At 45.1% G+C, this 17,908-nt stretch overlaps 1 protein-coding gene across 12 annotated transcripts in view; it reads left to right on the plus strand.

The window, feature by feature from the left end:
• LOC122563474 (proto-oncogene tyrosine-protein kinase Yrk-like) overlaps window positions 1–17,908 on the plus strand; it is a 300,778-nt gene that overhangs the window by 237,504 nt on the left and 45,366 nt on the right. For all 12 annotated transcript variants that reach the window (XM_043717232.1, XM_043717234.1, XM_043717233.1 and 9 more), the window contains 3 exons: window positions 7,144–7,243; window positions 16,268–16,366; window positions 16,621–16,724. In XM_043717232.1, coding sequence (XP_043573167.1) covers window positions 7,144–7,243; window positions 16,268–16,366; window positions 16,621–16,724 — 303 coding nt within the window. The remainder of the gene's footprint in view (window positions 1–7,143; window positions 7,244–16,267; window positions 16,367–16,620; window positions 16,725–17,908) is intronic.

The following is a 17,908-nucleotide window of genomic DNA, read 5'->3' on the forward strand; positions in this document are numbered from 1 at the left end:
CCAGTTCCATCCCAGCTCTATCCCATCTCCATCCCAGTTCCATCCCAGCTCCATCCCAGCTCCATCCCAGTTCCATTCCCGCTCCATCCCAGCTCCATCCCAGCTCCATCCCAGTTCCATTCCCGCTCCATCCCAGCTCCATCCCAGCTCCATCCCAGTTCCATTCCCGCTCCATCCCAGCTCCATCCCAGCTCCATCCCAGTTCCATTCCCGCTCCATCCCAGCTCCATCCCAGCTCCATCCCAGTTCCATTCCCGCTCCATCCCAGCTCCATCCCAGCTCCATCCCAGTTCCATTCCCGCTCCATCCCAGCTCCATCCCAGTTCCATCCCAGCTCCATCTCCGCTCCATCCCAGCTCCATCCCAGTTCCATCCCCGCTCCATCCCAGTTCCATCCCAGCTCTATCCCATCTCCATCCCAGTTCCATCCCAGCTCCATCCCAGCTCCATCCCAGTTCCATTCCCGCTCCATCCCAGCTCCATCCCAGCTCCCCCCATGTTTTCAGGTTTGTCTGACCAATGGGGTTGATTTTTAACATCAGTTACGTTTCCACATTGCTGTGGGTCTGGAGTTCCATGTTGACCAGACCAGGTAAGGACATTTCCTGACAACTGACAATGGATTCATGGTCATCATTAGACTCTTAATTCCTGATTTTTTTACTGAATTCAAATTCCATCATGGCCTGATTTAATCCCAGGTCACTGAGACATTAGCTGAGTCTCTGGATTAATAGCTTTGCGATAATATCACTGGGTCACCACGTCCCTATTAACCCCAGTCCGACTGCTCAAAGGGCAAGAGAATTTCACCAGCTTAAGACCCTCAGAGAAACAGATTTCCCTCATCTCTGCCATTCCTGGGGGAACTCTTAATTATGAACTGCCTCATTCCAGACTCCACCATGATTCCCATTGCTGAGATTCCCTTCCTGATCCAGCTCTGTGCAGCTTTTAATCTTAGAACTCACCTGGTTGGCCATGTTTTCGATAGCTCTGTCCTCGAATCAGTATTTATTTTGTTGTGGATTGATATGCCCCAGAACTTGGGTGTCGGGGAGGAAATTCTCCAGCTCCTTCTTCAGGGACAGGCAATAAATACCAACCCCACATCTCCCGAATGATTGAATGAACATCCCTGTCTCCTCCCGCTGTGTCCCGATTTCATTTCAGTGGACCAGTTGCTCTTTCGTAGTTAAGCTGTTACCCCCCACTTGCACTCAGCGTTCTGAGTTTCAACAGTGGAAGAGTTTACTTGTTTTGTTTAGAAAAACAATGAAATTATTGCAGAATGTACTGTCTCTGCGACAAGGGAAATAATCAAGTGGCTTACTCCATGCAGCAGCTTGGGCACCTTCTTGAGGGGTGTCTCTGAGCGAAACAAGCCTGAGCTCCTGAATGAAAGGAAACTGTCCGGAGACAGGAAGGAGCTAAAAGCCCAGAGCCTAAAGCAGGATTCCAGCTCCCTATCCATTCCATGCTCCGGCCCATCTCACTCAATTTAAAGATTCACGCTCTACAAAGTTGCGAAGTTGTTCACAGTGGAATGGTGAAGTGAGGGCGATCTGATCTTCCCGACAGAATTGGGACAGTGATGGGTTGGCTTCTGTTCTGTCTTTTCCATCACTTTTTGTTTATTTGATAAATGGGAGGGGGGAGGGTGGGGGGCGGGTGGTAAGAGGGTTTGCTCCTGTTTATTCAGTTGCTTAGCTTTATCCTGTCGAAACAGATTTGCAAGCTTTCAAATCCTGGCTGTTGAGTACTGTGGAATGGTCCAAACACTGACAGTTTGCAACAAAATTAATGTCCCTCAGTTTAAAATATGCAGAGATAGCGTTTAAACTACATTTAAATAGAAAGCCCCCAGAACTGTAATTATTGCAGTTACTGAATGACTGGGAAGAGCACAATCTAAAGCAATGTACTTGTTTATATTTCCATCTTGCCCCAAAGCTCTGTGGTTTCAAACGCTGTTTCGACAATTATCAATTCAAGAGAAGCCTTGCAACTTTTCAGGGTTAGAAACGGCACAGAAACATAGGATGTTGCCAGGGTTGGAGGATTTGAGCTATCGGGAGAGGCTGAACAGGCTGGGGCTGTTTTCCCTGAAGCATCAGAGGCTGAGGGGTGACCTTATAGAAGTTGATAAAATCATGAGGGCCATGGATAGGGTAAATAGTCCAAGTCTTTTCTCTGGGGTGAACTAGAGGGCATAGGTTTAGGGTGAGAGGGGAAACATTTAAAAGAGATCTGAGGGGCAATTTTTTCACACAGAGGGTGGTGTATGTATGGAATGAGCTGCCAGAGGAAGTGGTGGAGGCTGGTACAATTGCAACATTTAAAAGGCATCTGGATGGGTATATGAATAGGAAGGGTTTGGAGGGATATGGACCGGCTGCTGACAAATGGGATGAAGTTAATTTAAGATATCTGGTCAGCACAGAGAAGTTGTCTGTTTCCGTGCTGTATAATTCTATGACTGACAGATTCAGATAATGGAGAGTATTTAACATCATAAATAGCAAGCTCAGTGGAGTTGCTGTGTTGCCTAGTGAATCTAAATTACAAATAACAAAGAGTTACAGTAGGCCAGCCCGTCCTTTAAACCTGCGATTCAATAAGATTTTGGCTGACTTTAAGCTCACCTCTACCTTCCTGCATCTCCCAATAAACTTTTGTTTTCTTGGTAATCAAGAATCTACCTACCTCTGACTTAAAAATTCTGAAAGATTTGAGAAGGAAATTGCAACCCTCTGAGAGAGAGAATGTTTCCTACTTTCGATTTGAAATGGGCTCTCAGTTATTTTTAAACCGCAACTCTGGTTCTAGACTCTCCCACACGAGGAAACATTCTGCCCACTCTCACTCAGTCAAGCCAAGCCCCCTCAGGATCTTTGTTTCCATGGGAACAGCACCCCCTGTGAGTTCCCCTCCAAGGCAATCACCATCCTCACCATTCTGACTTGGAAATACATTGCCATTCCTTCACTGTCGCTGGGTCAGAATCCCGGGATTCCCTCTCTAAGGTCATTGTGGGTCTAACCGACAGCATATAGCTTACAGCAGTTTGAAAAGTCAGCTTACCACCACCTTCTCAAGGGGCAACTAGGGACGGGCAATAAATGCTGGTCCACCAGTGACACCATGTCCCACAAATGAGTTTTAAAAAGTTGTCAACTCTGACTGTTCTAAACCCCTGAGGATGCAGTCCTTGCTTGTCCAGCCTTCCCACTCAGTCCAGAGATTAGTCCAGTAAACCTTCTCTGAGCAATGCATTAACATCCCTCTGTAAGGACAGTGACCAGCTTTGTACAGAGTATTCCAGAATGTGGGGATATCTTAAAGTAAAGGGAAGTTACCAAAACAAAATAACAATAAAACCACCCATTTGTTTTTTAAAAATGGTGCATTGTGACAACATCATGACATTTAACCAGAAACCTCACACAAACCAAAGCCATTTGCCAAATCTCGATTTTCTGAAACTTTATTAATCATTCTTTAGCCAAAGATCAGAGCAGTACGAATGTGTGAAAAGCTGCAGTCAAACAGGAAGTACCAACTTGGGTGTGAATCTTTTCAGAGACACTTGCCCGTACTCGAAATATCTTGTTCCGAGGACACAATTAGTGCTTGTGAACCTCACTTCCTGTTTTAGTGACATTTTCCCAATCAGTTTAGGTTTGTCTGCTGTTCTGCCTGTACTCAGAGAGTCTGGGCACAAGCACCAAGATTGTTATTGTATGGGTGACTGCCGACCTGTCCCACTGTCAATACAAAACCAGATGGTGAAAACGACAGGTCTCTGAGGATCACCCAGCAGCTCCGTCAGCCCCCGAGCAACTGGAGAGACATAGCAGCAGCTCGTTCTGACCTTCTACCTGCATCTGCCATTTAATATGGATTATGGCTGATCATCTGCCATTTAATATGGATTATGGCTGATCATCTGCCATTTAATATGAGTCGAGAGAGTGGTGCTGGAAAAGCACAGCAGGTCAGGCACCATCCGAGCAGCAGGAGAATTGATGTTTCGGGTATCAGCCCTTCATCTTATGCCTGAAACGTCGGTTCTCCTGCTCCTCAGATACTGTTTGACCTGCTGTGCTTTTCCAGCACCACACTCATCGACTCTGAGCTCCAGCATCTGCAGTCCTCACTTTCTCTTGCCATTTAATATGGATCATGGTTGATTGTCTAGCTCCATCCTGTGTTCCTGCTTTCTCCCCAAACTCTTTGATCCCTTTACCTTTAGTTCTCCTCAGAATTATAACCAACCCCTTCTTAAAACACTCAAAGTTTCAGCCTAGACTGCTTTCTGTGACAGAGAACTCCGCAGGCCCCCGATCTCTGGATGAAGAAGCTTATTGTGTTTCGTCTTGGCCTCAACTCCACTGTCCTGCCCACTCTCCAAAACCCTTCAACTCATTACTCATTAAAAATCTGCATGGCTCCTCCTAAAATGTATTCACTGTCCCAGCATCCACCACACTCTGAGGGAGTGAACTCCACACATTCATGACTCTTTGAGTGAAGTGATTCCTCCTCATCTCTGATTTCCGAGTCTAAAGCTACAGCCTCTCGTTCTAGATTGTCCCACATGAGGGAAGCATCCTCTCTATGTCTACTTTGGCAATGCCCTTTAGCATCTTATTTACCTCAATTCGATCTCCTGTCCTTCTTCGAAACCCCCCTTGACAGTATCACTTGCCTTTCCTATGTCAGTTCTGCCTTTCCAGGAACCAAGCTGATAAACTGTTGCTGCCGCTGTCATATCCATCAGTCTTCACTGATGGTGATGACAAAAATCCCCTCGTTTTCCCAACCAACCCAGACTTAAACAAAACGACAAGCGAATATCTCAGACAGGATAAAGGAGGCAACTTGTACTCGGAGACAGAGGGTGTGGGTGAGATCCTAAATGAGTACTTTGTATCAGTATTCATCCAGAAGAAGGATATAGAGGATAATGAGATTTGTGTGGAGCATGCTAATATGCTAGGGCATTTTGAGATCAAGAAAGAAGTGGCGTTGGATCTTTTGAAGAACATTAAGTTGGATAAGGCCCCAGGCCCTGATGGTATCTACCCCAGGTTACGAGAGAGAGAGGCAAGAGAGGAGATTGCTGGGGCCTTGACCAAGATCACTGTATCCTCGTTAACCCCTGGAGAGGTCCCAGAGGACTGGCAAGGAGCTAGTATTGTTCCTCTGTTCAAGACGGGAAATAGGGATAATCCAGGAAACTATAGGCAGGGAAGCTATTGGAGAGAATGCTTAGGGATAGGATATACGCATATTTGGAAAAGCATGACCTAATTAGGGACAGTCAGCATGGCCTTGTGCAGGGCAGGTCATGTCTTACTAACTTGAATGAATGTTTTGAGGATGCGATGAAGATAATCGATGAGGGTAGAGCAGTAGATGTTGTCTACATGAAGACTTTCGACAAGGTCCCTTACAGTAGACTCATGCAGAAGATCCATGATGACTTGGTAGCACGGATTCAGAATTGGCTAGCCCATATAAGGCAGAGGGTGGTGGTGGAAGGGTATTTTTCAGGCTGAAGGTCAATGGCTAGTGGTGTTCCACAGAGATTCGTACTGGGACCTCAGTGTTTGTGATATATATAAATGACTTGGATCGAAATGTAAATGGGCGGGTTAGTAAATTTGCAGATGATACAAAGATTGGTGGAGTTATGTCACTCTCTCTGTCTGTCTCTCTGTGTATCTGTCCCTCTCTGTGTATGAGTGTCTCTCTCTCTCTCTTGCTGTATCTCTCTTCCTCTCTGTCTCTTTCTCTCCCTTTCTCTCTCTCTCCTTGTGTGCGTGTCTCTCTCTTTCTCTCTCTGTCTTTTCTCTGTAACCTGTCTACTCCTATTATATCTTCAGCTTTAGATTTCCTCAAATTCTGTTGGTGAGAATCTAAGTCTGATCTATATCTTGACTTCAGTGGTGTGAATCATTGAAGGATTTTCAATATGTCTGAGTTGTTTTCCCAACTTCTGTTAGTGATGCACCTGATTCAACAGCCACCCACTGTTTACATGGAAAACTCCCCTCCCCACCCTCCCCACCCCAGAGAGCTGAGCACTATCTGGTGATGCCAACATTAACGTATCTGTAGGATGTTGTTCACTTGGTAAACAATCCAACATGCTTCAAAGTGATGTTCTGAATACCAAGTACTTGGCCATAATGAGCAACTAATCAGAAGGAAAAGAGGTAATGAGGTTTAAGGAAGCAACTCCAGAGCTCAGGATTCAGGTGACTAATGGCATAGCAGATAACGATGGAATTGGGGGATAGTCACGAGGTGATGGAATTCGGGGAACACAGAGACCTCAGTGCAGGAGGCGATCAAAACCTGAGTGAACAACAAGAAGAAGGGCTCACGCCCGAAACGTTGATTCTCCTGCTCCTTGGATGCTGCCTGACCTGCTGCACTTTTCCAGCACTACATTTTCAGCTCTGAACAACAAGAAAGTCAAGTCTGTTTAGTGGAGGGATGTGTGAGAATTTTACCCCACAGAGAGTCACCATACTCAGTGGGATTGGTTTACTGAGATTGTCTTGGGGATGGATCAAGGATATGTATTCATTCTAGTGTAAAGGAATGAAGGATGATCCATTGAAATTTCTAATCTTCTTGCAGAATGTGACAGGGTGGTTTAGAAAGGAAGGTTCTCCCTAACACTGGGGTCTAGAGTGAGGGACAGTCTCAGGGTAAAGGGCAGACGTTTCACGAGGAAGATGAGGAATTTCTTCACTCACAATGGTGAACTCTCTCCCTCAGAAGTCTGTAGGTGTCGGGATACTAACAACATGAGGGTGGTGTAGCAACATGGCACTGAGGAGATCACCAGCCATGATCTAGAATGGCAGATCGACCTCGATGGGCTGAATGACCAATTCCTAAACCTATGTTGTTGTGATCAAGATCCCCCCAGCAGCCACTAATGATTGACTCTGGGAAAGAGCTCCCCATCGTTGAATGTCAATTCATTGATGAAGGAAATACTCTGTGCATGTGCGGCATGAGAGAGAATGTGGAAGGAGGGAATGCGTTATGAAAACTGGAGCAATTGTTTGTCCTCTGCCATTTTGTGTCTCTTCATTGTATTTTGTGTTTGGGTTATGACAGGTGGTGTGACCCTGTTTATTGCACTGTACGATTATGATGCCAGGACAGAGGATGACCTCACCTTCAAGAAAGGGGAAAAATTCCACATTATCAACAGCTCGTAAGTACAATCAGAGACGCGGTGAGTTGCTGAGGGGCCCAGAGCACACAACTCAGGCCTGTGCATTGTTCATACTGTCAAGGCACAAGCCAATGGTCTGACGGTAACACCATTTTCTGTTACTGACGGAGATGGGTTTGTCAATGAGGCTCTTACCTGCTGACAGACCATTCACCCAGAGACAGCAGCACTGGGTTGTTTAATCCCAGCATGACAGTTGGTGCAATTTGAGTTCAATAATAAATCTAGAATTCAAAGTCTAATGATGACTGTGAAACCATTCTTGTTTGTCAGGGGAAAAACACATTTAATTACCTGATGTTCTTTAGGGAAAGAAATGTGTTGTTCTTGTCTAGTTTGATCAATTTGGGAGTGATATGGTGGCTCAGTGGTTAGCACTGCTGCCTCACAGTGCTGGGGACCTGGGTTCGATTCCAGTCTTGGGTGACTGTCTGTGTGGAGTTTGCACGTTCTCTGTGTGTGCGTGTGGGTTTCCTCCGGGTGCTCTAGTTTCCTCCCACAGTCCAAGGATGTGCAGGTTAGGGTGGCCTGGCCATTGGAAATTGCCTGTAGTGTCTGGGGATTTGCAGGGTTACAGGGATTGTGTGGTCTGGGTGGGATGCTCTTTAATGGGTAGGTGTGCTTTGAATGAGCTGAATGAACTGCTTCCACAGTGCAGGGATTCTATATGTGTCTTCAGACCCACAGTAATGTGGTTGACTCTTAATTAGGGTTGGGCACTAATTACTGAGCCAGTCCACAGCCTGTGAATGAATTAAAAGCAGACCCTTATCGGTAGGATTAGCTGGTGTTTTTGGCATTAACGCAGGCCTGGCGATTGGCAGCTGCACGATCCGAGATTTGATTCCACATCTTGTGTTTGGGTTTGGGGAGAGAGCAGGAGGAAGGTCTGAGTCTGTAGTGTTATGTTTTGTGATTTTTTTAAAACAAAGACATTCTGCCGGATTCCAATATTGTTGCTATTTCTCTTGTTTTCAGTCGAGTTTGGAATTGCAGCCCTGTGCACTTTACTGTAACTGATTAAAGTGGAGTTTCACGGTTAATTGAATCTCAATTCCCGACAATTTCAGCAGCTCAAATATAAAAACAAGATTCACAATGATATTGTTTTTCACAAGGTTTGCATGTGGATCCTGACACCTTGAGAGCAGTCCAGGAACAGGCAGACAGGGGAGGGAATAGCAACCATGTGTGCTCGGCTGCTACTGCCTCCAAATTGTTTGAAGTAATCTTCTCTTCTGGTTTTCACGTCGAATCCACATTCTAAATAATATTGATAGCTTTTAGTTCACTAATTATTGAAATCTTCAACATTGCATAATAAAGCAAATGAAACATGGTCTTTTGCTGCCCCCTTGTGGCTTCACTCAATTTCTTTCATTGATGGAATACAGCCAGCTGACAGCACAGATTTTGCTGGGATATGTGAGCAGTGCAAATTATTGATATGAAAGTCAATCAAAATCTTATGACAGGAGAAAAGAAACATGCTAGGAATTGCATATTGTTCCAAGTTGCTGTTAGTTTTGTAATAAAGGCACATAGTCTCATTCTGGACTTGAAACATTAATTCTGTTTCTCTCTCTAAAGATGCTGCCGGATCTGCAGTGTTTCTCCAGCACTTTTTTTCTACTTTGTCCTCAACCTCACTCCTGAAATTTCTGTTTTTGAACATTAGAGACAATCACCACATCTCTGTCAGAAGAGAGTGACTCTTTATTCTGAAATTCCTCTTTATTGTCCTCATTTCCTTTTTCATTTCACTCTGTACCTTCTGTCCTCCTCTAAGCTTCCTAAAGTATCACTTACTTTCAGATTGTCATGAGCTGTATTTTTCTGTTATATCACCCAGGGTACTCTGGATTTGTAGTGCGACTCTCGCTCATTGTGGGGACATGTCTACACTGTACCCCTCGAATCTCGCTTTTCAAAGTCTTACACTGGCCTGACTTTACTTCAAGTAGCTGTGGCCTGTTCACTTTTACCTGATCATCTCTCAGCTTTGTGAAGATCACCTTTCATGAGTTTAGAACTGTCACTCCTGCTCTATCCTAGTCCTTTCCAGCCCAATGCTCAATGTCATGTGTTATGATCACTATCTCCAAAATGGTTACGGACTGCCAGCTCACCCACCTGCCCAGCTTCATTTCCTAAACTCTGGAATCACAGGAGTTATTTTCAATGTATTTCAATGGTGCTAAACTGCTCACCTGTGGAAATATTCCTGATTAGCTCATGTTGGTGAAATCACCCCTTAACTTTCCTTAATCCCAGCCAGTGTAACACAAGTTTGTGAAGTTTATCTTTTAATCTAAACCTCAGAGTCCAGCTGCCAATCTGGTATATTCACCCTGCACTGTCTGTGCCCAGAACTCCCCTCAATTACTGTCTGACTTTCTATTGGATAGCAGGTTTGTCATGTTCCTCACTGTCTAATTCTGTCACTTTGCCAAGTTTTACTCCCTCCCTCCCGGAATTGTGGATCTAAGACCAACTGCCTCTAACATCTAGAAGGACAAGGGCAGCAGTTACATGGGAACACCACCTCCTGCATTCCCCTGCAAGTCACTCACCATCTTGACATGGAAATATATCACCATATCAACATTGCTGGGTCAAACTCCAGGAGTTCCCTGCCTAGCAACCTACAGGCACACGGACTGCATTAGATTAAATTATTAGGTTAGATTCCCAACAGTGTGGAAACAGGCCCTTCGGCCCAACAAGTCCACACCGACCCTCCGAAGAGTAACCCACCCAGAACCATTCCCCTACATTTCCTTCTGACTAATGCACCTAACACAATGGGCAATTTAGCATGGCCATTTCACCTGACCTGCACATCTTTGGACTGTGTGAGGAAACCAGAGGAAACCCACGCAGACACGGGGAGAATGTGAAAACCCCACACAAACAGTCTCCCGAGGCTGGAATCGAAGCTGGGCCCCTGGTGCTGTGAGGCAGCAGTGCTAACCACTGAGCCACCGTGCCAAGAAGTTCAAGAAGGCAGCTCACCAACACCTTCTTCAAACAGGACAAGGCAGGGGAGATAAAGATGAACTGTTTCCACTGGCTGGGGATTCCAGCCCGAGGGCATAGTCTGAGAATCAGGGCCAGACTGTTCAGGAGATGTTAGGGAGCACTTCGACATACACAAGATGGGAGAGGTTTGGAACCCTCTTCCAGAAACGGCAGTGGATGTTAGATCAGTTTTTATTTTTAATTCTGAGATAGATACATTTTTGTCAAACAAAAGTATGAAACAAAATGAACCAAAGGCAGGGATATAGACTAACGCCACAACTAAACCGTGATCTAATTGAATGGTGGAACAGACTCAAGGGGCTGAATGGCCTACTCCTGTTCCTATGGTCTGTGGGTAAGGGCAGGCAATAAATGCTGGAACAGCCCACAATAGATTCATCCCCTGAATGATTTTTTTAAAATTACCAGCTCGATACAGTTAACCACCTCCAAGGAATTATTATTGACTGTTATTTGTTATTAGTCTGTTACTTAGTGCCCCTTATATAACCACTGAGATAATTCCCAGAGTGGGCAGCAGATGGCAGCACTGTCCCAATCAGGACTCCGCACAAATTTGAACACCTTTCAGTCTGGAAGTCGAGGATTGAACCATTGACCTTGACTAAGTGGGCTAACCAGCAGCACGTCACAACATTCAAACCCTCCCAAACAGATTTTGCTTGAAAAGAAGTGATTTTATGGTTGGTGAACTCTTGACAAGTCAAACTCGGATAACACAAAGAGGGGCATGGATAGGGTGAATAGCCAAGGTCTTTTCCCCAGGGTAAGGGAGTCCAAAACTAGAGTGCATAGGTTTAAGGTGATGGGAGAAAGGTTTAAAAGGGACCTAAGAGCAACTTTTTCATGCAGAGGGTGGTGTGTTTATGGAATGAGCTGCCAGAGGAAGTTGTGGAGGCTGGTACAATTACAACATTTAAAAGGCATCTGGATGTTTATATGAATAGGAAGAGTTTAGAGGGATATGGGCCAAATGGGTCTGGATTAATTTAGGATATCTGATTGGCATGATGAGTCTGTTTCCGTGCTGTATGACTCTAAGTGGACTTGTGTGAAGGTTATCATCTATTCCCATTTGAAGGTTAGAAAACACAAAACCAGTTAAAATGATTAATAATTCACATGATTAGCCGAAATTCCTCATTGATTTATCTGGGTTAGCCAAATTTTTGTTTGCAACTAACAAGCAAAATAATGTTGAATTCCTTCGTAAAAGGAAGATTTCTTTGGCTCAAACAAGTCTGCTTCTTCTGCCAAGAGTCAGAGACTCACTCTGACCAAACAGAATGGAACATGCTCACACGTCAGCAATTCACAGGAATGGAACGGTTTGTTTTCTGTGGGAACGTTGGACCAACTGGGCGTGGATCCACTGGAATTCAGATCAGTAGGAGGCAACTTGATTAAAATGTATAAGATCCTGGGGTCTTGATGGGGTGTGAAGTAATTCCCTAAAGGCTGGTATCCTGTTACCAAGTCTCCCTTTATTTACATATGGAGTGCACTGGACACTGATCCAGTCCCTCAGAGCCAGCTCTCAGAGTGAGCAGAACCTCTGACACTCCTGTTTGTATCTGTCAGCCAGGGCTCCCTGATTGGACCAGATTAACAGCCCCATTAGGGGAACTCAGATTCTCTGAGGTCAACCTGGCTGATCTCGTTGCCATTAGTTTATAGGTGTGTGGAGAAAATAGTTCCTGTTGTGGGAGAAGCTGGAGCCAAGGTCACTATTTAAAAATATGGAGTCATCCATTTAAAATAGAGATGAGGGAGCATTTTATTTCTCACAGAGGGTTAGAATAGAATCCCTACAGTGGAGAAAGAGGCTGTTTGGCCCATCAAAGAGCATCCCATCCAGATGCAGTGCCCCAACCTCTCCCTGCATTTGAAACGTTTAAGGCAGAGCTGGTCAAATACCTGATGAGGAAATGGAAAGCTATGTAGAGTAGGCAGGAATGTAGATTAATCCCATCGGCCTTGATCTGATTGGATGGCTGAGCCAACCCAAGGAGCCAAGTGGAGTATTCCTGCTCCTAACTGACATGCATCTTCATAATTCCTTAATGAAGCAACATACAAAGCCTATGAGTTCAGAGAAAGCTGTGAGGAAGTTAAAGGTGTTGTTGCTCAGGGAGAATGTGAGGCTAACGTCCTGTCCAGTGAGGAAACTAAAGGTGTTGTTGATTAGATTAGATTCCCTACAGTGCAGGAACAGGCCCTTCAGCCCAACATGATCCTCCGAAGAGTAACCCATCCAGACCCATTTCCCTCTGTCTAATGCACCTAACACTACAGGTAATTTAGCATGGCCAATTCACCTGACCTGCACTTCTTTGGACTGTGGGAGGAAACTGGAACAAACCCATGCAGACACAGGGAGAATGTGCAAACTCCACACAGACAGTCGCCCGAGGCGGGAATTAAACCTGGGACTCTGGTGCTGTGAGGCAGCAGTGCTAACCACTAAGCCACCATGCCACCTCCCTGTTGTTGCTCAGGGAGAAAATGGGCTAACGTCCTGTCCAGTGAGGAAGAGGAGGGGAAGGTCAGCTATCCCCCATCAAGAAACAGAGACAACAAAGTGACTGAATCTGTAATATGGGGGATCATGTCGACTATGTTTGTTTGTGTTGACTTGATTTATTGTGGCCATGTGTACCTGAGTACAGTGAAAAGCTTTGTTTTGCGAGCAGTAGGGGCAGATCATAGCAATCAAGGACATACAGGTGATAGGGTGTTTAGACAGAGCGAGGTATACAGGGTTACGGCTGCACAGGAGGTGCACAGCGTGAGATCAACATTCGAATTGAAATTAGAGAGGTCCATTCATCAGTTTAATAACAGTGGGGAAGAAGCTGGTCTTGAACCAGCTGGTACATGTGTCCAGGCGTCTGTGTCTCCTGCCTGATGGAAGTGATTGGAGGAGATCATTGCCCGAGTGAGAGCTTTAGGCAGCTTTTCCACAGCAATGTGAGGTGTAGGTGGAGTCCATGGACAGGAAGTTGGCTTTCATAGAAACATAGAAGATAGGAACAGGAGGAGGCCATTCGGCTCTTCGAGCCTGCTCCACCATTCATCACCAACATGGCTGACAGTCCAACTCAACAGCCTCATCCTGGTCTCATGATGGTCTGGGCTGTGTTTGAGATAACAGATTACATGGAGACTCAGCCTCCTGGGCTTGTGTGAAGATTGACTTACCCTATATTTGAAGGCTGCTTCCTTGGAATCAAAGGTTTACTATAATAGTTGAAAACAGAAAACCGGCTGGATCCATCTCTTCTGAAAGGGAAATGCAGTCACCTTTACATTGCACTTTTTATATCCTCAGGACATGACAGACTGCTTCACAGCCAATCAGTTATTTTGGAAATGCCGTGCGTAGTACAGAGAGTGGCGAACTGATCTGACAAGAAGCTTCTGCACTGAGCAAAGAGATAAAAGATTGTTAATCTTGGCAAATATTTCCACTAAGACATAGGAGAAGTCTTTTCTTACCAATGAATAGGACAGTGCTATCGAAACCTTTTGAAATACATTCTTACTGAACATCAGATTTAATCCTGGACTCCACTTTGTCACTCGCTGTGCAATAACCTGCTCTACCAAATTTCCTCTTCTTAAAATTACGATATCTGTCAGTACAAACAGGATAAATTACTGCGTTTGCTGGGAATCAGAAGCAAAAACAGACATTGCTGGAAAAGCTCAGCAGGTCTGGCAGCATCTGTGGAGAGAAAGCAGAGTTAACATTTTGGTTCCAGTGACCCTTCCTCAGTAGAAATACAGAGGGTGGGTGAGGAGTTTCGGGGGGAGCAGGGCACTGGTCAATGATGCAGGGCTGGTCAGATGAAGATTTGACTATCTCATCACCACACCCCAACTCTTCATGCCTGATCCAGAGTGATCCTGAGTAAAAACAAGTTTCCTGAAACACAAGAAGGGAACCAAATGATGGAGCTTCACGACGTTGAACTAGAAAGACACACACAACAATGTCACACCTGACATCAGTCCACTGAATGTGACTGGCCCTCTGCTGCTATGAAGAGGGGAGGTGATGTTCTAGTAATATTATCAATGGATTACCAATTCAGAGACCCAGGTAATGTTCAAATCCTGCCACAGCAGATGATGTAATTTGAATTCAGTAAAAATCTGGAATTAAAACTGTTCAAAAATCATTGTCAGGAAAAACCCATGTGGTTCACTCATGGCCCACATGTGACTCCAGACCCACACGGTGTCCATTCTGCAGTGCCCTGGGTATGTGATCATATAAAGGTCACAGACTCAGGAATTATACAAATATACAGCAAAGGAGGAGGCCATTTTAACCCATCGAATCGATGCTGTAAGGGTTAAAATTCAGTCTGTTCTCTTTTCCAGCTCTTGCACAATAGCTGTACAGTCACACCCTGCACGTGCATTTCCAAGTGCTTTATTAGAATGTTCTCAAGGTTTCTGATTCTTCAATGACCCTCTCACTCCATGAGTCCCAGAACCCCATCACACTCTGGGTGAAAAAGGTTTCCCTCTGATCCTTCCATCAAATACTTTATTAACATTTGTGTCCAATATGCTTTTTAAACTTGTAAAGGGAGAAGTGTTTCAAAGTGAACACTGGCTCACAATCTCTGCCCTGCTGAGTAGCCGAGTGTAGTATTTCCTGGGCCCTGTTGTACTGGGGTCCCTGTGTAGAGCTGGCTGGAGAGGATTCTCCTCAGTAACCCAGGAACCTTCATGTGAACTGTCAGTTCAGAACAGATTTACCAGGATGTTGCTGGGGATGGAGGGTTTGAGTTATAAGGAGAGGCTAGATTGGCCAGGAATTTTCCCCTGGCGTGTAGCAGGTTGAGAGGTTTGAAGGAAGCAGCCTTCAAATATAGGGTAAGTTGAGAGGGGTGTGGGTAGGGTGACTGGCAGGTGTCTTTTTCCCGGGGTAAGGGATTTCAAAACTAGGGGGCATATTTCTAAGATGTGAGGAGAAAGATTTAAACGATATGAGGGGCAATTTATTTACATAGTGAGTGGGTCATGTGTGGAATGAACTCCCAGAGGAAGTGGTGGATGCAGGTACAGTTACAACTTTTAAAAGCCGTTGGTAAAAGTAGACGAATAGGAAAGGTTTGGAGGAATGTGGACCAAGTGGGAATAGTTTAGTTTGGGAACATGGTTTGCATGGACTGGTTGGACCAGAGGGCCTGTTTCCATGCTGTATGACTCTATGACTAACTCTGCCTAACTCAGGTGTAATGAGCATGCTTTCTGATGTAACACTTTGCGGGGGACATTGTCCAGCCGTTGGGCCTTAGAACGGGGAGTGCTTCCGGTTATTTTATATACATCCCACAGCCAAAACCAGGTGATGCCAGATCCACTGCCCGGTAGACTTTGGTTTCTGTTCTGAGCCAAGTTCCATGCTCCTTCTGAAATCTCTGAGTGATCCTGCCAATCACTGAGCTTGTTTTAACTGGGTAACAGTTTAATTCCATCAGCCAGTCTAACAGTATTGGATAGGGCATTCCCATGTGAGCAGAACACCTGGACTGAACAGAGGGGTGGCTTGTTATCTGTAATCCTGGGGAGAGGGTGTCTGCTTTGGGAATCTGTGGCCAAGGGGAGGGTTTGTAAAAGATCTCCATCTATTGACAAGAGTTTGGAATGAGATGCGGAGAAACTAATTTACTCAGAGAGTTGTTCGGATTTGGAATGTGCTGCCTGGGAGAGTGGTGGAGGCAGATTCCATCGGTGATTACAAAAGAGAGTTGAAGATATATTTGAAAATGACATATTTAAAGGGTGACGAAGATAGGGCTGGAGAGTGGGACTAGCTGGGTAGCTCTTGCAGGTACAGACGAGATGGGTTGAATAGCCACCATCTGTACAGTAAGATTCTACTTCTGACAAAGAACCAGCGACACTAACTATGCTGTATTTATCTTATTTATTTTTCAGAGAAGGAGATTGGTGGGAGGCTCGATCGTTGACAACTGGGAGAACGGGATATGTCCCCAGTAATTATGTGGCTCCTGTCAACTCCATTCAAGCTGAAGAGTACGTTACTAAAATGACATTTTGGCATTTTACAAAACAATCACAGAAGCTGGCAATAAACATTTACAACTTCTTTGCAGTTGGATATGAACTTTGTCTTCGATTTAATTGCTACAACGAAATGGCTGCCACTTCTTTATCTGATAGTGGAAGTACTTCTGATCATACACTTAGCAATAAAAGTCACCTGCACAGTAATAAATGCTTGGGGAGCCCAGTATGAGGAGTATTTAATGCTGTTGTTCTTTATGCAGATGGTACTTTGGTAAGATGGGTCGGAAAGATGCTGAGCGCATGCTGCTGTGCCCTGGTAACCCTCGGGGCACCTTCCTGATACGGGAGAGTGAAACAACCAAAGGTAGGTCAAGCACGTCTCCAAGCCTGAGGAACTTGACAGGTCACCATCATCGGCACTCCACACCCCAAGGCTGCAACACAGCCAGTTGACTCAAAACTAAAATACTGCAGATGCTGGAAGTCTGAAAAACAAATCAAGTGAGCGGGAGAGAGAAACCGAGCTAATGTTTCAGGTTTGAGCCTCCAGCATGAGCCTAATAGGACGTTCACAATTGAAGACATTGGCCTGGCTTCCTCTCCCCAGAACACTGCCACACCTGCTGAGTGTTTCCAGTATTTCCCATTTTTATTTCTGTCATCTTACGTCACTGAGGTCACCTTCCAAATGTGTGTTTACATTGAATCCAACAAAGCAACTTGCAATTATGGAGAACCTTTCACATAATGAGTCATCCTAAGGTTCTCTAACCAGGGAGATGTCAAACAGTCTGCGATGTGGAACCTAGGGAAGACAGTATTAGGGTAAATAATAGAGATAAGGAGGGGAGTCGATCTGGAGGAGGTCATAGGGATAGGGAGGGGAGAAGCCGTGGAGAGATTTGCAAACAGGGTCGAGAATCCAGGTGTTGCTCAGCCAGGAGCCAGTGCAGGTCACTGAACAGCAGGGGAGTGACAGGTGAATGGCACCTTGATTGGGTGAAGACAGGGGCAGTGATATCTTCAATGAGCTCGCATTTGGAGAAAGTGGGAAGAGAGGAGTATCTTTATTCTTTCACAGGATCTGGATAATGTCTCAATGACATAAATAATGGCCATTCCTGCTCTACCTGTTACCCCATCCCCGCCCTCCAGCCTGTCAGCATATGCTCACTCAGCCACTGGGACAGGGATCCCATCCATTCACAATCCTCAGAGTAAAATCATTTCTCCTCATTTTGATCTAAGTGGCATTCCCCTTTATCTTTATACTGTGGGTCCCCACCACCAGGACCTAGACTCTCCAACCAAGGGACACATCTTACCTGCACCCTCCCTGTCTATAACTTTAAATGAAACAAAGAACTGTGGATGCTGGAGATCTGAAACAGAAATGGTAACTTTATATTCACAAATGCTGCCAGACCTGCTAAGTTTTGCCAGTGATTTCTGGTTTGGTTTCCATCCCTTTATGTTTCAGTGATATCATCCTCAAACCTTGAAATTCTTAAGAATATAAGCCCTGTTTGCCCAATCTCTTTTCACAGG

This window comes from Chiloscyllium plagiosum, chromosome 27 (genome assembly GCF_004010195.1).
Source record: "Chiloscyllium plagiosum isolate BGI_BamShark_2017 chromosome 27, ASM401019v2, whole genome shotgun sequence".
Lineage (NCBI taxonomy): Eukaryota > Metazoa > Chordata > Chondrichthyes > Orectolobiformes > Hemiscylliidae > Chiloscyllium > Chiloscyllium plagiosum.